The sequence below is a fragment of the Leucopleurus acutus genome (genome assembly GCF_964270905.1).
Source record: "Leucopleurus acutus genome assembly, chromosome: 3".
Taxonomy (NCBI): Eukaryota; Metazoa; Chordata; class Mammalia; order Artiodactyla; family Delphinidae; genus Leucopleurus; species Leucopleurus acutus.
This window is the reverse complement of record NC_139145.1, coordinates 39,658,294-39,682,905: the sequence shown is the minus strand read 5'-3', so window position 1 is coordinate 39,682,905 and position 24,612 is coordinate 39,658,294. Positions and strand designations below refer to the sequence as shown.

Here is a 24,612-nt window from a genome sequence, read left to right as displayed (position 1 = left end):
ATCACACAGTAAAACTTTGGGAGAGCTATTATTACTATTCCCATTATAAGGATGAGAGAACAGAGTTCAATCATAGAAAAGCGATTTTATGACAACTGTTCATCCGGGGCTTGGAGAGAGGCAAAGTGAGGTTTGATGAGTGGCCTTCTCTTGAGAAGTTTCTGTCTAGATAACGAAACGTTAGCTCATGAGCATCTCTGAGGAATGAACCACTTGCCTTCCTTCTTCTAAAGCCCCTGATTCATCCGTTTTCTCCCCAGCCACAGGCTGTCAGGATGAAGAGGAGTGATAGAATTTTATTCTTTTCCATGCATAGAGCAAGATACCAGATGGGAAATCAACCCTTTCAAGGGGAATTTTAATTGAAAACTGGAATATCACACCCAGTTTCGATCAGTCAACCCATATTGCCTATGCACGCCATTGATATTTACTGCCAACTATTTACTGGTCTCTTACTATGTGCCTAGCTTCATGCTAAGTAATTCATGTACATATTATTTTATAATCAAACAGGACCTTATGGGGCCTTTTGGGGGCCGACCTCTCCCCCATATTCCCTGCTTTAGTTCCTTTGTGAAGTCCCTAGATAATAGTACCTGATGCACATTTCCTGAGTTGTTTTACAGACATGAAAACCCCCTTCACATGGAAGATGTTAACTACTTGATGACCATGAGCACAGAGCCCCAAGACCTCCTGGAGCCTGTGGGCTGATAAACCCTGCGACACCACCCTGTTCCCTTACCATCAACCAATCAGAGAACTGTGCACGAGGAGATCACATACCCTGTGACCCCCCTCCCTTAGCTGGCCTTTAAAAATGTTTTCCTGAAACCCATCAGGGAGTTCAGTCTTTTTGAGCACGAGCCGTCCCAGACTATTTGTATGCAGGCTTACAATACATGCTGCGTTTCCCTTTACTACGACCCAGTGTCAGTAGACTGGCTTTACTGCACGGGGGCACGCAGAACCAGGTTTGGCTCGGTAACAATTCAGTCTTCAGAAACACCCTGTGGAGAGGGTACTATTTTTGTGCCCATTTTCCGGATGAGGGAATGAAGGTGTGAGAGGGTAATAACTTGCCTTAGGTGAGACAGCGAATAAATGGTGGGGTTGGACTTTTGAGTTCAGCTCCGCCAGACTGTAGAGCCTGGGCTCTTAACCACCAAACAATCATGATTCCTCCATGATATCCAAGGTATCACACACATAAAGTGGGGATTAAATTAAAACGTTGATGATCACTCCCTGTCCTTAAAGAGGTTTCAGTACTGTTGAGAAGGTAAGACCTACACGAATGGTAAAATAGTTAATGGTACCTTGCTGCTTTTATGCTGCGGTCAAAGGAGTACTAGAAAAAATTCATGGGGGGAGAAATTGCTGAAGCTGAGCTGGGCAGGATGAGCCAGGATTGGATACGCACAGAAAAGTGGGTTGGTCTCAAGAGTAATTGAGCAGACACTAGACTCCTCGGTTTAGAGCAGAGAGCACAGTTTCTTCAGTTGAATGGAGGGGGTCCCCATTTAAGGACTCTGAGGCCTTCAGCAAGTTATTTACCTTTCCCGAGCTTCAGTTTCCCCATCTGTGAGAAGGGGATGATATCCATCTCAGAGATTTGGTGGGAAGATTAATTGTACCTAAGTGCCTGGGAAAAGGAGGCATCGACTACCTTCTCCTCTACACACCAGATTAAATCCAGTTTCCCAGTAGAGCTGGCTGGCATCTTCCCTTTGCCATTCCAGTTGAAGATCTTAGAAAGAGCCCTACCTGCTGTGTGAAGCCCTTTACAACACGCCTCTGTTTGAGGTTTGTCTCTCCATCCAAGTTGGAGGTTTCCAGATGACAGATCCCACTGGGGTCCGAGGAAAAGAGGAGGAGTATGTCGGCTGGGATGATCTCATTGCATTGCATTTGGATGAAGTCCCCCACTTGCACATCCTTCCAGCACTTCTGCGTGTAGCTCTGCTCTTTTCTGGGGTTGGAGAAAGACAGGGGCCAGAGTGAATGTTAAAGTTCTCCAGAACATGGGTGAGTGAATGGAAAAGGTCCCCCCTGCACCTAATATCCTCCAGTCAGCCTGTCACAGGACCGCTCTGTATTCTACCTTGCCCCAGATGACCACTCTCATCATCTCTAGAAAAGCTAAGCATGATCTACAGAGTCTCACTAGTAAAGATCCCTCCTTATGACCATGTAGACTTTTGACTGACCGTCGGCTATCGACTGGTTGCTGTGCTCAGCCCTTGCTTCCTAGCAGGAGAAAAAATTTAAAGGATAATAGTCATATTAACATAGTATTCTTAATATACATCACTTCCTAGAATACCCAGTTATCACTGTAGAAAGCAGGGTCACAAAAGAATGGAGTATAGGAAAGACTGCTTCTGGTTATGGGTGGAGAGCAGCAGTGGGAAAGGTGAGAATATAGACCATTGCCTAGGAAGACCTGCAGTGATGCTGCAATAGGAAGCAGGGAATTAGGAAGATGGCACCCGGAACTTTGATAGGATGGGCCCCACAGTGATCACAGGATCAGAGGGCTAAAGAAATCTGAGAAAATGATGTACTTTCTCTTCCTATCCAAATTATCAAGCTCAGGTAATAACAGGGGCAGCAATTGTGAATTTAGCATTTCTACCGTGCCAAGCACTAGGGTGAATTACTGCTTCATTTACTTGCATAATAACTCACTGGAGGAGATGTTACACCCATTTCATAATGAGGAGCTTGAGGGTTCAAGAGAAATTTCCCAAGGCCTTACAGAAACAGAGCTGAACCCCGAGTCTGGGTCCAACTTGACACCAAACCCAGTTTTCACTGCTTGAATATCCTGCCTCCTGGAAATCATTCCCCTCTTTCCTCTCCAGTGGAAAGGCAGCATCAGCTCTTACAGCCCTGGCAGAAGGACTCGCTACTCCCCAAGGCAATACATTCCGTTTCCAAGAGCCCTCATTTTACGAAATTCTTCCTTCTGATTAGCCAAATATTGAACTAATTCTGCTCTCCCAGGCAATCTGATTTAGTCCATCTTCTACCATTAAAAAAAAAAAAAATATATATATATATTTTAATGAATTCATTTATTTTATTTTTGGCTGTGTTGTGTCTTCGTTGCCGCACGCAGGCTTTTCTCTACTTGCAAGTGGGGGCTATTCTTCGATGCGGTGCGCGGGCTTCTCATTGCGGTGGCTTCTCTTGTTACGGAGCATGGGCTCTAGGCGCCTGGGCTTCAGCAGCTGTGGCTCATGGGCTCTAGAGCGCAGGCTCAGTAGCTGTGGCGCATGGGCTGAGTTGCTTCCAGGCATGTGGGATCTTCCCGGAGCAGGGCTCGAACCAGTGTCTCCTGCACTGGCAGACGGATTCTTAACCACTGCGCCACACAGGGAAGCCCTAAAAAAATACTTTAAAGTATTCATCGGGTGTCTTCTGAGGCCTTTTGGACTTGCCAAGTCAAATTCAACTTTCCAAGTGCCCTCAATTATTCTGTGTGACACAGTTTCAAGATCTGTCTTAGAGGTGAGGGCTCTTCTGACTAAGGCTGTGTTTGGAAATGTTCCTCTTTAAATGTGGGATCTGGGACCAAACCAGTATTCCACATGTGGTCTTTTAAACTAAGTCCAGCTGGCTTGCAGCTGGTTGCCTCTGAGCCCAGCCAGGCCTGGAGAAGCAGGCTCTCTTTTGCTATTTTTCTCCACTGATGCTGAGCCTCTCTGGGCATGTTACTGATTCTGTTTTTGTTGGAATCTGAGCTGCCCTGGGCATGACAAGACCACTCTTCCACAGAGGAAGAGACGTGACGAATTTCACTTTTCTCCTCTGAGTTCGTAAAAGTCCTTGAGGAGGATAAGGGTTTGATGCCTTTCTCCTTTCTTTGGCGGCCCTTTAGAGAACCCCAAGCAAGCCCTCCTAAGACCCCATCTTCCTTGTCAAAAAGATCCTTTCAAAGGAATCCCCCAGTTTCCTGAAATAGATGCACATCCATCTGGAAGACTTTTGGAAGGCCAACCAAGGGAAGGTCTGATCAGAGTCTATAAAATAATCAGGGATTACAGTTAGGGAGCAGTCTTGTAACTCTAAAGACCCACAGAGTTCTGTGGAAGTGCCCATGCTCTAGGGAGCCCAGTGCAGCAGCCACAGCCACTGGTTAACCGTGGGCAGTATCACCCAAACGGGACCACTTCTGAGCATTCTGTGGGCAGTGCCTCTGTAGCATTTTTTTTTTTTTTTTTTTTTTTTTTGCGGTACGCGGGCCTCTCACTGTTGTGACCTCTCCCGTTGCGGAGCACAGGCTCCGGACGCGCAGGCTCAGCGGCCGTGGCTCACGGGCCCAGCCGCTCCGCGGCATGTGGGATCTTCCCGGACCGGGGCACGAACCCGTGTCCCCTGCATCGGCAGGCGGACTCTCAACCACTGTGCCACCAGGGAAGCCCCATCTGTAGCATTTTAATAATAATAATTCTTTTAATGGAAAAAGGATGTAACAGGTTTCTAAGCACTTTTTCATTCCAACAACTTATTTTAGAGCAGCTTATCATCTGCTCTACCTTATTTTTTAATTTTTTTTTACCATGGAAAATAGAGACAGTCCCCCCAGATCTGTTTCTCACTGCCATTTCAGAAAAACATTTATCTGTTGATTCAGGGAAGAATTTTTTTTTCTTCAGAGCAGCCTTGGGAACACCTGTTAAATGTCCAAATATGAAGCTACTTAAAGAAACTGGAATGGCAGATACTCTCCATTGGAAAAGGAATCTTGTATGGTGAAGGAGGGAGGCTTTCTCTAGTGCTTTTTTTTTTCCTTTTTGAGAGGGCACTTAAAAAAAAGGACCCTTGAATATTACAGCAAAATTGCTCCAAGGAATAAAGGATTATCTCTCAACTTGTCCTTACTCTTCTCCCCTTTGACTTCTGCCCTACTGGGTAATGCCTTTGGGGATGGCCCACCCTTGGTTGCTTGCTGTAATCTCAGCAATCTGGCCGGTATTGAGATTGGATTTAATGAGAACACCTTTGACTCTGAGCAACATCCTGACTGCCAACACTTCCAGAGCACACTGGTTCAAACCAGAAGGTTTGCAAAAGCTAGTTGGGAACGCTACCTACACAGACCTACCGAAGGCAAGGCCAATGCACCGCCACCCGTGAACACTGAAATTCATTCTTCTTCCTTCTAATAAAGGGCTCCACTGCATATTATGGGATGTAAATTATTAATGGGATGGAAGATGGATGTTACGCAGATGAACTTATGAAATATATGTGTGTATATGTGTATGTGTGTGTGTGTGTGTATGTATATATATTTATGAGCAGTCACTTCTGTGAGTTTGGCTGGAGTGCTGTCTTGTCAATTCCCATAATGATGATAGGTATCGTGAGGTCAATGGAACCACACAAGAAGCTATAAGTCAGACTGGTCTCTGTTTTCTTTCTATTATTCTTTGGGTCCCTGGGAGGTCCTGTCCAGTACTGCTGTCCCGTTAATAATCGCCTGTCTTTCCTTTAGATGTAATCTTCTCTTCCTTAGGATGACATGCAGTGGTGAAGGGACACTCTTCGTCCCTGTTGTAGGCTTACCCTCCCCTAAACAGAGATTGCCCATCTCCGGGTCATGCTCAAACAGAGGCACATACGCCTCCAGGCACACGTCTTGTCGTGTGTGTCCAGGAGCACTGAAGCTATGGGAACAACATGATTTTTGGGGTGTTCAAAATTTTTTTGGGGGGGGACATAATTTAGTAATTTAGCTGGTACAAAATTTGAAGAATTATATATTTATATTGACCCAAATGTAGTAATATTATAGAATCAGAGTCAGATTTTATAGGAATTTTGGGATAAGAACAAATGACATCAGGGACATTTCCTTCTTGCACTGGGTTATTCTGTGCTGGTTTCCTGATCCTCTGGGGGCCCACTTTGTCTCCTCAACTGTGGAAAAGGCAAGGGTGCATAGCTCCGGGGTTGGGGCGTCCAGCCCGAGGAGGTGCTGAGTGGCTGAATACAGCTGAGGCAGAAAAGCGGCGTGCTTCTGCATTGAGGGATGCCCAGATGTGGCCACAGCTGGCTGGGAGCCACTTTGAGGAGTCATTCCCCGGTTGATCCAGCCCGTTCGGAACAGCTGCCGTGGGTGGACACATGCACACACCACTCCTGGTCATTTCCCTGCTCAGTGAGTCCACACCTGGGAACTGATTGTTATTTTAGTTTTGTGGCATGTTCACTGCTGCTTAAAAATAAGACAAATCGACGTGGCTGGGGACGAAGACTCCATCTGGCAGATTCTGCCTTGGGGAGAAATTAAGTGGTGCAGCGCTAAATGGCTTTCTGAGAGGAGATAGGGCTTATTAAGAGGTAAATAAACAGCAAGAGAGGTTTATAACCAACTGGATCCTGTGGGGAAGCAGGTGAAAGGGGGGAAATGGAGGAGGAGAAGGTGCTTAAGCTTCCATTTCTCAAGTGCTATGTGGGTTTTGTAAAAAGGGTTTCAAGGAACTAGAGTAGAGGGCATTTATCAGGAAGCTTAGTCGTCTGTGGGATTTCCCATTCAGTGTAGGATGATGAGCTGACCTGGGCTGTCCTTCAGGAAGCTGGAATGTCAGGCCCAGGATGGTCAGCATCGCTACCCCAGGGTGAAAGGGGAAGCCAGTGAGAATGAGTGCAGTCTAGGGATTAAGAGTGGGTTTGAATCTCAGCTTCACCACTTACTACCTGTGTGACTTGGGGAAGTTACTGAATCTTTCAGAGACTCTATTTCTTCAGTTGAAGGTGATACGTGTATTTGTCTCAGAGAGTTATTGGAAGGATTAGTGACATGATGCATGGAAGGGACTGAGTTCTTGGTTTTGCACTTAGTAAGTACTTAATGAATACAAGCTTCTTTTATGATCTTGATGACAATGATTGTTAATGTTATGGTGAGGGCTAACCACCACCGCCAGCCCCAGCATTTTCTTCTTCATGCCATTGGGGTCCCCGCTTTATGTCCGTGAGTACATTGCATGAATTGGGCTCAGGCACATAATGTGCAAATACAAGGAACTTAAAAAATCCAAACATTTTCCCCAAGTCCAGAAAAGAAGGACCCAAATTCAGCCCACTGAAGACCAAGGGCTCTGGATGCTGGCTACTGGGCAAACTCCCAGAAAAATATCTCGTTAAGATCAGGGCTGCCCAGCAAGTTCTTTGTGGATGTCGACAAACTAGTTCCAAAGTTTATATAAAGAGGCAAAAGACCCACACTAGCCAACTCGATATTGAAGGAGAGGATGGACACTACCCATCCTCGAGACTTACTATAAAGTTACAGTAATCAAGACAGTACGGTATTGGCAAAAGAATAAACAAATGGATCAATGGAACAGAATAGATAGCCCAGAAATAGATTCACATAATTATAGTCAACTGACTTTTGACAACGGAACAAAGGCAATACAACCGAGCAAAGGTAATCTTTTCAACAAATGGATATCCACATGCCCAAAAAAAAAAAAAAAAGAAAGAAAGAAAGAAAGAAGAATCCACAGACCTTACACTCTTGACAAAAATTAACTCAGAATGCCTCACAGACCTAAATGTAAAATGCAGAACTATAAAACTCCTAGAAGACAACATAGCAGAAAACCTAGATGACCTTGGGTGTGGCGATGACTTTTTAGGTAAACACCATAGGCACTATTCATGAAAGAAGTAACTGAGAAGCTGGACTTCATTAAAATTAAAAATTTCTGTTCTGTGAAAGACAATGGTAAGAGAATGAGAAGACGAGCCACCATCTGGGAGAAAACATGTGTTTTGCAAAAGACACGTCTGATAAAGACTCATTATTCAAAATACAGAAAGAAAAAACAAACTCAAAACTCAACAATAAGAGAACAAACAACCCAATTAAAAATGGACAAAAGATCTGAATAGACATCTCACCAAAGAAGATATACAGATGTCAAATAAGCATGAAAAGAGCTCCACATCACATGTCATCAGAGAAATGCAAATTAAAATGAGATACCGCAAAATACCTATTTGAATGCCCCGAATCGTGAACGCTAACACCACCAGTTGCTGGTGAGGGGGTACAGCAAGAGGCACTCACACACTGTTGGTAGGAATGCACAACGGTACAGCCACCTTGAAAGACAATTTGGTGGTTTCTTATAAAACTAAACGTATTCTTACTATACGATCTAGCAATCACGTATCCTATTTACCTAAACGAGTTGAAAACTTATGCCATGCAAAAACCCACACATGTATGTTTATGGCAGCTTTATTTGTAATTTCCAAAACTTGGAAGCATCTAGATGTCCTTCAGTAGGTGAATGAATGAACTATGGTACATGCAGACAATGAAATATTATTCATAGCTAAAAAGAAGTGAGCTATCAAACCATGCGAAGACATGGAGGGAACTTACACGCATATGGCTAAGTGAAAGAAGCCAATGTGAAAAGGCTACACACTCTATGATTTCAACTGCAAGACATTCTGGAAAAGGCAAAACTATGGAGACGACAGTAAAAATACCAGTGGTAGCCAGGAGTTGGGAGGTGGGTAGGGATGAACAGGTGGAGCACAGAGGATATTTAGGGAAGTGAAGCTACTCTGTATGATACCATAATGGTGGATACAGGTCGTTATACATTGGACCAAACCCATAGAATGTATAATACCTAGAGTGAGCCATCTTGTAAACTATGGACTTTGGGTGACTATGATGTCTCAACGTTGGTTCGTTAATTTCGACAAATGGACCACTTTGGTGAGGGATGTTGATAATGGGGAAGTTGTGCATGTGTGAGGGCAGAGGGTATACGGGAAATCTCTGTACCTTCCCCTCAGTTTTACTGTGAACCTAGCTCAAAACTCAACAATAAGAGAACAAACAACCCAATTAAAAATGGACAAAAGATCCATTAAAAAAATAAAGTCTTAAAAAAAAAAAAAAAGGCTGGAGGAAATTTGATAAATCTCCAATTTGGGTGAGGAAACTGACCTGGCCAAGGTGTCTAGGAACAAAACTTGGGTTGGAACCACTATTCTTTCCATGGCTCCAAGAAGAGTCAAGCGTCCTGTAGCTGGTTCAGGAATACTGGAAATGCCCAACTGTCTTTGTCTTGACAGTGGTGTGCTCACGTAGAGACAATATCGTGGGGTGGTTAAAAGCTCTGGAGTCGTGTGAGCCTGACTACAACCCAGAACTACTTCTTACTTCCTACATACAAGGTAGGGTGACCTTGAACCCACTACTTGACTATATGACCCTCAGTTTATTCATCTATCAAATGGACAAATAAGATCTATTCTACAGGTTAAAGTGAGAGTTCAATAAGATAATACACGAAATGGCCTTAGAGCAAATGGCATTTACTGCTGCTATTAGTGTCATCACAGTTATTATTAGCTTGGAGGAAACAGGGTCACTGCTGCGGTGACAGCAGAACAGAATCTGCGTGGTTGTCTATTTTCATGAGCTGTCGTGAATGAGGGGTGGGGCTTTGTGGTTGGAGGAGGAGCTTAGCAAGGGAGAAGGAACTGAAAAGGGAGGAAGGGTCCTGTGGCTTCTGTCCTGACCTGGTCCCACAAAATGGAAATGGAACAGCAGTTAAAGGTTTAGCGTTAAGTTAAAGTTACGCTAAAGACAACGTGGGCCTGGGGCAGAGGGCAGGGAGTGCAGCTGTGTCCCCGCACCCGCCTGTTTGCTACAGACCACGATGACGGGGGCTTTAAACTCAGGCAAGCTCCAGAAAGAAACAGCTGAGGCTGGAGGAGTGGGTAGGAGACCCGGACCCCTGGCTCGGATGGAAATATTGGGGGACATGAACATATTAACTATACCTGAGGATGCCCAGATATATCTGGGGAGGCCTGAGTATTAGGGCGGGAAGAATGAAGACCCAAAGCAGCAGCTTGGGGCATCTGTATTTATGTGAATTCATTAACACCCAGAGGCCTAATTGTTTCATGTGTCTTCTACTTTCAACTATGCAATAAGCTTGCTGACACCTGGGATGACCCTGGGTCTTATATCTCCGTACCTACATGGAGTCTGGTATGGTGTCTAGCGCACAGGGGAGCGTTCAGGAAATATTCACTAATTGATCCCTTGTAGATCTGTCTTGAACATGAGGCAGTAGAGGAAAAGCTTTTCCTAATCTTAAGTCATTTTGACGTCTATCTCTTTTTGTTATGGACGCACTAACGGAGACTTCCAAAAATGATATCATAATAATATAATATGATGGATGATATGAATAGATATGATGAGATGATATAATATAATGTATTTAATGTAATGTAATATAATAAACTTATTTGTATTAAGTGCCTATAATAAGCCCAGCACTTAACCAACGTTACCATTTAGCTGCCTAATAATGACACAACTTTTATTATTATTGTTATCTGTGTTTCATAGATGAGGAAACTTAAGCCCAGAAAGGTTATCTAACTTGTGTAAGGTCACATAGGTGTGTCTGCCAGGACATAGGAGTGATAGCTGTGGGGACTTCATGGCTCAGCGTGGTCTCTTGGTCCTGTTCGAAAGTGCAGTACTAAGCAGATGACGCCTCAGAAGCGGGCGACATAAACATAACTGAGGCTGGGTCGGGAACAGGAGCCTCAGCTTTTGGAATTGTGAGCTCCATAATGGCAAATCAGAGGCTATAAACGCTCACCCGCTCACATACAAATCACGCCTGTTGACACAAGTGCAGAGCTTCAGGGACACCTGAATTCTTGTTTTTTGATTCTTCCACCCGTTGAGTTTGGGGGAGAACCTAATGCATTCTATCCTGAAATGACAAGCTGAATTGGCCCACGTAGTTTATGGCCTTCTGTGAGCACAGGGCGAGGCCATGGGAGTCGGGTGGGCACTTGCAAAACCGACCCTTTAGAGAGGAGGCTACTTGGCTGGTGCCAAATGCAGAGCAAAGACCTGCAGAGTGGATGCAGCGGTCTGCTGGTCTGTCAACTACAGCCAGTGGCACTTCTCATAGTCATGCTTCAAACGACACTATGATCCTCTGTTTTGTGCACTTTCAGATTCTTTCCCCAGGCCTATTTTGCTACGTTATTATAGCTTGGAGTCAAGTTCTATGGTAAAGCGTTTGTCCTCTTCTATGCGGTTCAAAACCCCAGCCAATGATCTGTCTGTCTTACTCCCCTTGAGGCAAGCTCATGGTGACTCTTGGCTATCAAGGTTATCGAACTCTTCTTAGTAATATTTTAGGCAACATTTTCTGAGGGCTACTGCATGCCAGGAACTATACTAAGCATTTTACATGCATTACTTCATTTAACAGCTGCAGCAAACCGAGGATACAGTTTTAGGGTAAAGAATACATATTGTATTTCGATGTTAGGACGGCCCTGGCAAAGCCTAAATTCTACCCTGTCAATCATTTCATACCCTTTCGGTTTCCCAGAGGGATGTTATATGGAGGAAAATGATAGTAGAATGGGGATCGAATAGCTACTATATTAAGAGCCACACAGATATGATATTTGAATGTACATTCTATGTTAGAAGCTGGGTTGGGAGAAGTGGCTTAGGCTCCGGGCCAGATGAAGCCACCTAAATCCCTCGCCTAAATCTAAACCTTGGTCTGGGTGTGCTCAGGAGTGCCGTGGAAACGGAGTTAGGGGAAAGAGGTCCAGGCTCTAGGAGGGTTTCCCAAATTCAGATTTTAAATCCTGCCACATAGAATAGAAGAGAAATGAGAGAGCAGAGCGTAAGTTTTTGCTTTTAAAACGCTGTTACCCTGCCCACTGGTAAATGTGGCTCAGTGAATGTCCTTGACCTTTGCCAACAAAATAAACAATTCCACCCTTGTATGGGTGGGAAATGTAGCAAGAAAGATGAAGGCTTAGGTTGGGCCTGACATTGAAAAAATGAGAGTTGAAGTGAAGGGAAATGTAAAAAATTATGTAGTGCTAATTATGGTGCAGACACTGAATTAACAGTTTATAAGGATTATTTCATTCAACCCACATGCCCCTGGGAGATAGGTGCTAATACTGGCCCTGCTTTACACAAGTTGAAATGGCGGCTGCAGTGATCAAGTGACTACGAGTGTCCACACATTTAGTAAGTGGCAGTTCTGAGACAAGCCCGGGTGTGACGCCAAGTGTCCAGTATGATGTCATGTTTTAAACATCCCTGCTGAGACTGCTTTAAGCAGTCTCCTTTGGCACTGCATTGTAGAGTTGTTTCTATAGCTCTGCTATGTTCAAGCCCTCTGACATGTCATCTCACATCTTTTCACAAAATTTACCGTAGAGAGACTATGACCATTATTTAAAGATGAGACAAATGGGGACACAACTGCCTAAGTGGTTTCATTTAGGTCATGTAGTTAATTGGTGACAGACCCAGGATGAGGACCTCTGGTTTCCTCATTCTCAGGCTTTCCTGTGGGGACACCGGCACGGAAGGAAACTGACATACAAATAAAAACAGGCTGCAGGCCAGGCATCTGCCTTCTCCAGCAGAGCTTTCCACAGCTGGGAAACCAGGCCCTCAGTGCCATGCTGTCAGAAGACTGGCCGCGATCCTGTAGCATCTGGAATTCTTTTTATGTTATAGCAGCCACCTGACTTACAGAAAAGAGAATCTCCAAGTCTTGGTAAAAAGTCAGAATTTAAACGTTTCTAGGGAATTCCCTGGCGGTCCAGTGTCTAGGACTCGGAGCTTTCGCTGCCAGGGCCCGTGTTCGATCCCTGGTCAGGGAACTAAGATCCCCCAGGCTATGCGGCGTGGCCAATAAAATAAAATAAAGTTTCTAATCGATTCATTTCTCTCTTAAGCTCCTGCTATCTCTTGATCCTGGTCTTTTTGATACCAGCATAAATCACACATACAACCTTCAGGTGACACATGAAGAGGCTGTGAGCTGACCTGTTTTCTTTACCTATTTGAATGCTCATCCTTCAGTGCCCTCCTGAAATGTCACCTCTTCAGAGAAGGCTTCCCTCGGCTGGCTCTGGCTCTTTTTGGCAGGCAGATGTGTCACTGCAGCCCATGCATGACTGTGACCCTTTGTCCATAGGCAAGGGACACTGTAGCTGTTTACAAGTTCCTCATGCTCTCTGGACTGAGAGCCCCTCGAGGGTACATGGGGCCTTCCATGTTGATATACACGTACTCGGTTCAGACGTAAGACTTGCTGAACAGATGAATAATTGTGTGCTCGGCTGCTGAAACACTGGAAGGCTTTTGCTGCGTTACAATATGGGGACAAAAACCTTCATGGATTCCCTTAGTTCCCACTCCTGCTTCCTTGTTGCCTGTTTTCTGAATACAAATAAAAATATACGAAGCTGGATGGAAAAATACAATTCTCTTGCTCGGTATGGTTTCTAGATTCATTAAATTGAGCCCTGGGAGAAACTAAGCTAATACAATTCTGAAGCTAATCTCTCCTTGAAGTCATTCCATAAATCTGATTAATGGGTCACTTTTAGACCACAAGCACAGTTGCTATATTAAAAGAAAATGCTCTAACAGGATTGTAATTCTGTAAACAAGGCTTCTGCTGTTTGCAAAAAGCTTCTCTCACAGTATAAACAAGTCGAGGCCGGATGACGCATGGGATTAAGGTGCAAAATTCTTAGGGTCCTAGTGTTCAACTGTACAAAAATGAGGACATTTGATATCAGCTTCTCAAATGTGTGAAATTGAGACAAAATGGATAGAACTAGTGCTTGAGATATAAGCTTTCATGTTGCTTCTCAGAAACAAATTGTCCTCTCAGATCTTGTATTCTTTGCCTGACATACCGTCATGTATCGTGTTGGTCAAAAAGTTCATTTGGGGTTTTCAGTAAGACGGGATGACAAACGCGAACAGACTTTTTGGCCGGCCCAATATCTTCAACGTTTGGCAAAAGGAAATGCTCCCTCAGCATCATCACTTAAGATAATAATAATAGCTAGCATTTTCTATCTTCCTATTCTGGAGTTTTTCATAGAATTAATCCACTTCAGGGTTAGAATAACTTTAAGGATATATATTACAGAATGTCCCAAAGTGTGTCTGCTCCTGTTAATATGTGAAAAGCAATTCACAAGGAGTCGAGGCTCAAAACTATTTTAAGGTGATGATGTTGAGGACATAGTGGTGGCCTCTCCAACACGTGCTTCTCCTTCTCTTGGAAAGACCTCATTTTTAAAATCTGGACTTTTCACCTTCCCTGTGTAGCCCATATGCTTTCAGGGAAGTGAACCTCATGCTGGGCTCTATGGCTCAGGTATAACCTAATCAGCGTAATCTCATCTCCTGCTCAGAGGGATTGGTTCAGGGATGGGCATGGGACCCACTGGGGTCACTGAGAGATGAGGAGGATCTGTGGAGTAAGCTTCCTGGACCTTCCAAGAATGCTTCTCCCTTTGTGGGTTATTACATGTAGATGTGAGGGCTGGAGCTGCTGCAGCCATCTCATTGCCATGAGGGAAATCTACCTGGGGGTAAAGATGACACAGAGGGGGACTGAATGAGAAGGACAGCTAACTGCTGCAGCTAGAACGCCAACTGGCTGAATGAACCATGCTTGATCACCTGCCCACCTCAGCATATTTGTAGTGACTTAAGAAACAAAGTCTCTTCATTGTTAAAATTGTTTAAGTTGAGGTTTCTGCTTCTTGCAGTAGAGAGCAACTCAACTGACACAACAGAATACATATAAAACTGAATCACCTTGCTGTATACTTGAAACTAACACAACATTGTAAATTAATTATACTTCAATTGAAAATATGAATTTGTATATCCATTATCAATAACCATAAAGTCTTCCCAAGTACAAATTGCATGATGTGTGCTTTTCTCTTTTTTTAAAAATTAATTAATTAATTAATTAATTTATTTATTTTTGGCTGTGTTGGGTCTTCGTTTCTGTGTGAGGGCTTTCTCTAGTTGCAGCGAGCCGGGGCCACTCTTCATCGTGGTGTGCGGGCCTCTCACTGTCACGGCCTCTCTTGTCGTGGAGCACAAGCTCCAGACGCACAGGCTCAGTAGTTGTGGCTCACAGGCCTAGTTGCTCCGCGGCATGTGGGGCCTTCCCAGACCAGGGCTCGAACCCGTGTCCCCTGAATTGGCAGGCGGATTCTCAACCACTGTGCCACCAGGGGAGCCCGATGTGTGCTTTTCCAAGGTGAGTTTTCAGTCCTGACAACTATGATAATCAAGTATTGAAATAAACTGAACTTAGAACCTGGTTTTCAAATATTCTCTTTGTTAAACTATGATTCACCAGAATAGTGAAGAATGATCAAACCCATTATTATCACTATACTTTTATCTATAATAATTTTAGAACGATTTCTCTGAAATTATATTAAGAAGTAAATAAAATAATATTATTTGTTTTTAAAAAATAAAAAACCTGTATGTCCCTCCCTGCCAGTGAGCCTGGGGATAAATGTCTCTTTTTTCTGGACTGTTATCTCCTCAGTTTTCTGTCACTCTCCTGGAAGCTATTTTGAGAACAGAATGACAACAGCCTGGCCTGTATCAGGCCAGCACCCAGCACAGGTCCGTCTGTGATCTGATTGACACTGAGATTATCCCCAAGAACAGGCCTATTTTTCCGGGATGTTCAGGGCAGAGGATTTCTGGCAAAGCAGGGAGAAGAGAACCAGGCTCGCTGAGGTCCCCCTGTATCCCTCCCCAAGGAACCAGCCTCACTGTGCATCTTCCATGAGAAAAACAACAAAGGAGAAAGACAGAAAACAAAAAGTGATGGGGTGGATTGGTGACAAGAGAAAAACAATGTTTTCTTAAAAAATCAGTCTCTTTAGGAAAGGCGGCACACTCCAACAGTTTTTGTTTTTTTCCTCTCTTTATAATTTCCTTACTCAAAGGTGAGGAATGACTCAGTCTCAACTCTAGGTATTCAGTGTGCTAACAATACTCAAGACAATTAGATCCAGCTGAAAAAAAAAAAAAAAAAACCCAAACCTTCAGATTAACATTTTTAGATGTGCAATTTTGGTCCTGTAGGCAAACAGAACAGAAGCTCATCTTTTGCTGAGGAGAAGGTACGGAAGTTCTCTTAGGGGTGCCCTGGAGACAGCTGAGTCCCTTGCATTACATGATCTCCTTAGAAGCTTCCCCAGGCTACAATTTTCCGAGTGGAGTCTGGCTCATAAACTGTCATCAGCCAGCTCCAAGTCATAAGATCCATGTTCTCCCCCGGGGAAGAGAACTTCTTAGAAAGAAGCAGCCCCTAAACAGCTGTAGGGCACACATCGGAGCAAGTGCCTTTCACTCTAAGAAGGACCAGAGCGACTGCAGAACGTCTTGGGGTCCGTAAGGTCAGAGGAAACAAGTCAGAGGGATGGTGCTTCTTGAGAGAGATGGACTTTTTCCCTTAGTTGGCAGGAGGTCAAGCCCCTACCTGCTGTATCCATCTAAGTGACTGACTCATCCAAAGTTTCTTATTGCCAGCCCAGAAAGCACTCTTTGTCACCGCAATCTCACTGCAAGCCCAGCCTCCATTCCCTTGCTTCTTTCTGGCCTACATGAATTGTCACAAAGTTGAGACACACGGTAACTCTGTTTTCTTCCCTTACTGATCGAGAGCGTGTCCTTTTCCTAACAACCCAGTTTGGTTTTTGACTCAATGGAGTCCTTCTAAGACAACGACAGGTATAAAATTATGTTAAAGTACATGGCAAGACAGGTGGTGAGCCATGTTTGTTTGGGTTGGGATATCAGAGAGAAAGCTTAAGGACAGTCTTGATCGAGCTAATGGGCATTTCACATTCTAAAAATAAAGCAATTACAGTTTGCAAACTGAGTATTTATCATACATCAGGAGCAGTGCTAAGTAATTTCCAAGGATTATCACATGCAATTCTCACGACCACCTCAGGAAGTGTTCCAATTTTACGAGGGACAAAATGAGTCTCAGAGAGGTTAGGTCACTTGCCTAAGGTCACAGAGTTAACGATTGATCGAGACAGCGTTCAATCCAGGCAGTGTGTCTCCAGGACTGGTTCTCCTAATACACTGCCTACTGCTTTCCTGAAAAACAGTGATGCCACTTTTCTCCAAGGGTCTCCAAACCTGCTCCAATGTGCTCATGGCCACACTGGACCTAAAATGGTTGTGAATTTATGCAAAACTCTTAAATGTCTAACACATTTGACACAGCAAAGAAAATGTCACATCATAAAAACCTCCTAATTTTAATCAACGATTGACTCAAGGCTCAATTCCTTTTGTTTTATGTTTTTCAGTTTTAAACCATAATCCCCATTGTGGAGAACTGAACAGCTTCACTGTGATAAAATGATGCTATCTTCCTACCCCATCCTTCTAGAAACAGCACCTGCGGTGGCAGCAGCCACAGAAAGCTCAGAGCTGGGGGCCGAGACTTCCCCGGGTGTTTCGTTTTACCTGCTATAGACGAGGCACTCTCGGTTATTGATCACTGTATCGGATTTGTACCTCCGGAGGTCTTCCCAAGCATCCTTGATGGCAGTGACCGTCAGGATGATACAGATCGGTATCATGCTCACCTCAGGCTGGAAAGCATTGACCACGGGGATAAAATTCAGAACCACAAGGCCCACAAAATAGAAATTGGCAAACCGGTGTAGCTGCTCAAAGATGTTCTTGGGTATGAAGGACAACAGAGTGTACTTGCTGGTCTTAATTTGATTCCCATGGTAACGTCTGTTGGGGTTCTCTTTGTGGGACCGTCCTTCAAAGGGCAGGTTGGAGACCACCACTCGTTTCCTGTCTTCTTTCCTTTTCAGCCTTTCCTTGCCTTCCTTTCTCATCTCTGCTCAATCCCGTCTCTTTAATTCTCATAGCAGGACACTTGAGCTCCCCATAAAAGAGGTTCTTCCCTGATCGGTTCCGTTGTTCAGCTGTCAGCGAGTGATGTTCCTGACATCTTTTACTCGCCTTGTCTGCTGAAAATTTCTCTCTTCTTTCAAAAGGAAAACTAAAAGTAAAAAGCCGGTGTATAAACTCTAGGGGAGAAGTATGACAAGGAAAGAGCTTGCAGAGAACAGGTGTGTACCCACCAGGTCACTTCCTTCTATTTGTTGAGACTCCACCTGTTGGAATGCAGACGTCACCCACAGGTAGCTTCCTTTTCCACCCCAGGCAACCAAGAACAGGTGTGCCAACTCTGGGTCCTAAAACCTACCCGGCTAAGTTCTAAAAGCAAGGAGTTTTAGCCAAGAGCCACAGATGCTTTAAAAACAGTATACATTTTCCTGTTTGGGAGACATTGCCTGTCACTCTCCAAAGAGCTGTTCCTGAACTTGGTCTCCTGAGATGATTCAGTCAATTTTAGAGTTTAATTCTTGAGGTTTCAACCCTGCTCTTATGGCAGTTACATGAGTTAAATTAAAGGTTTCTAAATCTCAGCACTACTGACATTTTGGGCTGGATCATAATTCTTTGTTGTGGAAGGTTGTCCCGTATATTGTAAGATGTTTAGCATCATCCGTGGCTTTTACTCACTAAATGCCAGTAGCAACCTCCTTCCCCATATGGCAACCAAAAACATCTGCAGACATTGTCAAAAGTTCCTTGCAGGGCAAAATTGCCCCGGTTGAGTATCACTGAATTACATGAATTGAAGAAAATTAATGTGAGAAGAGAGACCAATTTTTTGAAAACACTGATAAGTTTGCATAATCTGTTTGCCACAGAGAAAACAGAGGAATGATTTCCCTTACCTTTCATATATCTGGATGTTGGAGCAGTTTATCTCTCTATCAAGGCGGTGTCTCTTGAAGTCCTCTGTGCCGTCCTTGACCATGGTGATGAACAGGACAATGGCCAACGGTAACATAGTAATCTCCCTGTGGAAGACTTCCATGGAGGGCATCCAGTTCAGAATCACCAGGAACAGGAAATAGAGGTTAGCCCATCTGGAAGGGGCAAGCAAGGTATGAATGAAAACCGCGGAGAAGAGAAATATACTTGCCGCATTACTGCTTCCCTATTAGCCCTTGCCAACTAAAAATGACATTCTCTTTCAGTGTCACCTCGAACATCATGGTAAGGGCTTTAAAGTCAAATCCATTTAAAATGGGGATAGTACTGTCTACTTTAAAGGGCTCCTATAAATATTACCTGGGATGAATATTTGTTATGTATGCAATGGAGGGTTCCAGAGTATAGTAGTTGCTCAATAAATGATAGGTGCTAATAATTATAAAACTTAGGATAATGTCTAGGTGCATATTTTGCTTTATAATTAAAAGATAATTTTGCATATATTATCTCGAAAGAGTGGCTTGCACTTTTACGTTTTCCAAGTGCATCTTTCTCCCTCTTGCCACAGTGCCTTTGCACATGAAGGTCTGTTTGAAAGAACATTCTTCTGGCTCCCTTCTCTGACTTCTCTCTGCCTCTTTCCACCTAGTTAACACATTCTCTTCTTTCATATTAGACTTCCACAGTTACTTCCTCCTAGAAGTCCTCCTTGACTTTCCTAACTAGGCCCGATTTCTCTTGTACTCACTCTAATAGCACCATATCCTTCTCCTTGGAAGTATCTATCTGAATTACAGTTTACACCAATTTACATAATTCCTAACATCAATATCTGTCTCTTTCACTAGCCAATATAGTCAGGACGATGTGTCTTTTTCTTTTCGCCCATGTATCTCTAATACACAACACATGGCTTAACACAGAGTAGAACCTGATAAATATGAATGAATGAACGAATGAACGACAAAGCTTCTCAAGGTACACGCATTTGGCCCAGAGGGTAGCATTTCTGAGTTCATCTGAGTGGCAAATACTTGGCTCTAAAGTGCGTACTGTCCAGCCAAGTGGTCGTATACCTGTGAAACTGCTCCAAGAGATTCTGGGGCAGGAAGGTGAAGAGGGTATACTTGGTGGTGCAGATCCTGTTGCCAGAGTATCTCCTGGAGACCTTGGCCCAATCCCGGTGGAATACGTTGTTGTTGGGGAACACGACCCGCTGCTGCGCCAGGTTGTAGTTCTGCGCCCCCTCCTCTGGGGACAGCAGTGGTGTGGCTTCTGATGGAGACTGTGGGAGGCCATCTCTGACTCGCCACTGCCACCGGTACCAAGACGAGTCCACTGAGAGGGCCATGTCTGGCAGCAAGCTACGATCTGAGAAAGGACATGAAATCACCGTGGTCAGGAGAAATACGAGGCTTGTCAGCGCGAGGTGTGGATATGTTTACGACACACGGGCGGCATATTGGCTCATCCACTTGTCCACCCAACCATCCAAGGTAGACTGTGGCACACGAGGCGAGAAGAATATGTTCAATCCCTATAATTCATACATTCTAGGGTGAGAGACATTAAGCAGATGATCATATAAATAAAATACAACTAACACTCTGATAGGTGCCATGAAAGCATTTCAGCTGGTCGATGGTATGGAGAGGGTGTAGATGACCTCGATGGGGCAAAAGTGTGGCCTGGAGGACTGTGAACCGAGGGCTCAGAATTCTAGCTCTGGTTCATTCCTGACTCCAAACTGCCCCTTCACCTCTCTGGGCTTGTGTCCTCACCAGGGTATGAGGAGACCTAGTCTTACTCTAATATTTTTCACAAGCCTTTTGTGAGGAACAAACTGGACAGTATAAAAAGTGGAGACGTGTCTTAAAGGGAAAGCTGTTTATTCTCTAGGTTTTCCCTCGCTCTAAAGTTTTCTGATACTGATGATATTTCAGAGGCGCTCATTTGTGGTCAGAACCCCACGTGAGAGTGATTGGTGAAACAAGAGAAAGTCTCTTTCCTAGGAAATTTGGGCCTGAGGTGACTGGACTGCACTGAATGCGGTTCCATGAACGCCGTGGGCTTTTCCTGATCTGGTTGTCTGGGGGTGAGGGTTGGAGACCCCTTTCTTTCTTGCCATTCCATTTGGTGGTTTCTGAAACTGAGCCCTCAGTCCTAGATGGAGGAAGGACGCTGCTTTATCTAGGATATTCCAGTTTCTGAGCTCTTTTAATAGAACCTATAAGCAAGCTCTCAAGGTTCCTTTTGGCCACATCTTGCTTAGAGACCCAGTAGAATTAATTCAAATACATACTTTATAAGGTTAGAAGTTGTAGATAGTTTGCTTCTCACCTAGTAGTCTTGCAGGATGATTTTCTTTTGAATAAATGGATGAGTGAATGTCAGGCATTATTAATCTCACAGTGAGCAACCCCATCTGTCATTGAAAATGTGATTCACTAAAGGAGAAGTTCCATTTCTCATTTAAATCGTAATATTTTACCTTCCTAATGCTCCTATGATCTGACCCTTACCCTAATTCTCCTCATGACTTTAATGAACCCAAATGATTTCTAATGCACAGACCCCAAGGCTGAAAGAAGCTCTTCAGAGTCTTAAGTGAGTCCTTGTATCAAGCATGAAAAAAAGTAAACGCAATTACTGACGCCCATCATAACGAGACAAAAGCAATATTATGACATGTGGTAAGCCCGAAATAATCATGTATATCTTCTTTCTCATTATTAAAATAAATGCCCCTTTCACGGATTCTTTTTCAAAAATATTATTATTATAAAAGGAAAGGAAAGGAAAGGAAAAGATCATTCATGAACAGAGTGGAAAATGCAAACAAGAAATCTTGCCTTGGCTAGTGCCATACATATCAGATGTCTGTCAATTTTACGTGATAAGGTCTTCACAAAGGAAGACTGGATTGACACGGCAGATGCAGGTACGTTAGGTGGGGCAATTGAGAAAGTCCACTTATCATATTATATTCTTTTCTTTATTAACAGTGTAAAATGAGCTTACTTAAAAGCAAAGCAGATATAAAGTGGATGCCAAACAAGTAGATGAAGTTTGATGAGGAACTGAATATTTGCATAGTTTCAAAGTATCTTTCCTTCAAGTTACTGATTACAATGGTTAAAGAAAAAGAAAAGAATCACTTTGTAGTGGAGAAATGTGGCAGACACCACCTTACCCAAGAGATCAAAGCAAACGTCACCCATTTTGGGATAACCGGATATGTTGGGTCTCCTGATACGATACACTGAGAACGTCACTTCTGTGGTAGTCACAAGGAAACACTGAAAAATCTCAACCTGGGGGCTGGTCTCCAGAATTACAGGCTTAGGTTGTTCAAATGTCAAAGGTCAAAGAAAAGCAGAGGAACTGCTTCTGATTAAAGAAGACTAAAAAGGTATGACAACTAAGAGTAATGTGTGATCCTGGATTGGCTCCTGGACCGGGGGAGATAAAATAGGTATAAAAGACAGTATTGGACAATGGGAAAAATTTAAATATGAAATGTGGATTAGAAACAGGATCTTAATAATGTTAAATCTTCTGATTATGATAATTACATGGTGGTTGTATAAGAAATTGTTCTTAATATATGGAAACCAAGAGCGGAAGGGGGTGGGGTGGGATGAATGGGGAGATTGGGATTGACATATATACAGTACTATGTATAAAATAGATAACTAATGAGAACCTACTGTATAGCACAGGGAACTCTACTCAGTGCTCTGTGGTGACCTAAGTGGGAAGGAAATCCTAAAAAGAGTGGATATATGTATACGTATAGCTGATTCACTTTGCTGTATAGCAGAAACTAACACAACATTGTAAAGCAAGTATACTCCAATAAAAATTAATAAAAAATAAAAAGCAACAAAGAGGTCAGCAAGAAGAAGCTAAAGAAAAATAAGGGGAGGAAGGAAACTGACTTATTTAGCTAGATTATATTTAAGTATGGTTAGAGGTAGGTACTCAGATGACGTCAACAGTAAACCATGTCAGCTCTGCTTTCCCTTGCGTTGACTTTAGTGTCATTTCCTAACTCCTGCACGCATTGAAATCTTACTTCTTCTCCCCGCGCATACATGTATCACCTGATCCAGCCTTTTCAGCAGTTGGCTATATTTAGTCAGTACTTAATTAAATAATAATATATATGAATTTAGTAAATAAGCTCTTTTTCATTAGTCATTTGAAACAAAGAATCTGAAGGAAGGGGCCATATATCATGTCTTTTGGATTATCTAGCAGCTTGCATACGACCTTTCACAAAGCAGATGATCAATATATACTAAAAAAAAAAGAAAAAAAAGAAATTGCTCTTGTTTGCAGGAAATCCATCCTAAAGTAGTTATGGGTTAAGGAGCAAGACACTTCAATGGTGTGTATGTATATGTGTGTGTATACATATATGCGTATGTGTATATATACACAGTTAGCTAGCTAGGTAGGAGGTTGTGGAAGGGTGTTCCAGGTAGAAGAACTGGTTCTAGAAAGTTTATAGGACTGTTCTATAGAGGCCATGAAGTAGGGGACAAAGAGTAGCAAAAGGTGAGGGTGGAGAGGCAGGCAAGGGCGAGGTGGCCTGTTAGAGCCATTTATTACGCTGAGAGTAAGAAGTCCTGGAGGGTGTTGGGCAGGGAAGCGGCGAGCAGAGCCGCTTGAAGCACACGAGGCCGCGTGAAGCACACGAGAATGGGCTGGACGGACCAAGACGGGAGGCAGCTCCGTAACCCACTGCTTCCCCTTTGCTCCAGAGAAGCCACTTCTTTCCAAAAGTAGAACAGGAAACAAAGGGGGATTGTGCAATTCTTTTATCCGAGGTGTGGTTTATTACTGCTTTCAGAAAGGGAGGGGCATATCTGAAGCAACTCTCCAAGGTCCTTCCGATTGTAAAATCTCTCTCTCATTCTAATTTTCCCGAAATGGCACCTTCCACTAACAATAAACTTGGCGATTATCTTATTTTGCTAATGAACACTCAGATCACCTCTGGCTTGAGACAGTAATCCTCTCTGGCACCAATATCATTTTTCCACTGGGCAGAATGTCCCCTAGATGGGGTGTGTGGGGGGAGTATTTCTATACGGTGGACCATTAGTCTAAAATACTGGGTTAATTAGAGTTTGCTAAGAAATTCTGTTCTTATTCCCAAACTTTCTCTATCCTGCCTGGCTCACGTCTTCAATTAACCCTAGTTCTTTGCTTTTACATTTTAATGAACTCAGCTAAACCCCATTTTTAGCAAATTCCATTTTTATTCTTAGGGGTCAATTAACCAGTTATTCATTGAATCAAAAAAATACTTATTGAACCTTTGTCAGGATAAGTGCCACAAAGGAGAAGAGGGTGCAATGTGATTGCAGGACAGAGGGATGTGACCCCGTCCCTGAGGAGGTGGGGTTCACTGAGCTGAGATCAAGAGACGAGAAGTAACTGCATAAAATTGTGTGTGTGTGTCTGGATGTAAGTGAGCAACCTAAGAAGAAGCCACATTTGCAGGCTTCCTGTGGCTACAGCAAACATGTTGACTTTAAAAATGGAAAGACCCAAGTGGGGTTAGAAAGCAGGAAAAAGTTGTTACTAGAAAAGTATTTTCCCTTCATGTACAGGTCTCTGAAAAGGATATCAGTTGGTCAGGACCGTGGGAGCGGGGGGACCCTATAAAATTAAGTTTAATCTACACTTAGATTCTTGAAGAATAGTACACTATCCTGATATTAGAATTAATTAGAATCTAAGAAAGTTTCATCCTCAGTTAACCACAGGGGTTTTTAAAGCACTCCACCCTGAGGACAAAATGTGTAAATCTTACAAAAACAATTTCCTGTTAGACACTGAGTTAAACAATAACCACC

The 24,612-nt window shown here is 43.4% G+C and overlaps 1 protein-coding gene across 1 annotated transcript in view; it reads right to left on the bottom strand.

Moving 5' to 3' along the window:
- The window catches only part of LOC309958881 (phospholipid-transporting ATPase VB-like), a gene marked incomplete at both ends in the record, with an annotated part of 61,187 nt that extends 41,094 nt beyond the window's left edge, over window positions 1–20,093 (bottom strand). Inside the window, 3 exon segments of the mRNA XM_082835013.1 lie at window positions 1,771–1,975; window positions 18,700–18,894; window positions 19,819–20,093. Of these exon segments, the coding sequence (XP_082691139.1) occupies window positions 1,771–1,975; window positions 18,700–18,894; window positions 19,819–20,093 (675 nt within the window).
- Window positions 20,094–24,612: the final 4,519 nt, after the last annotated feature.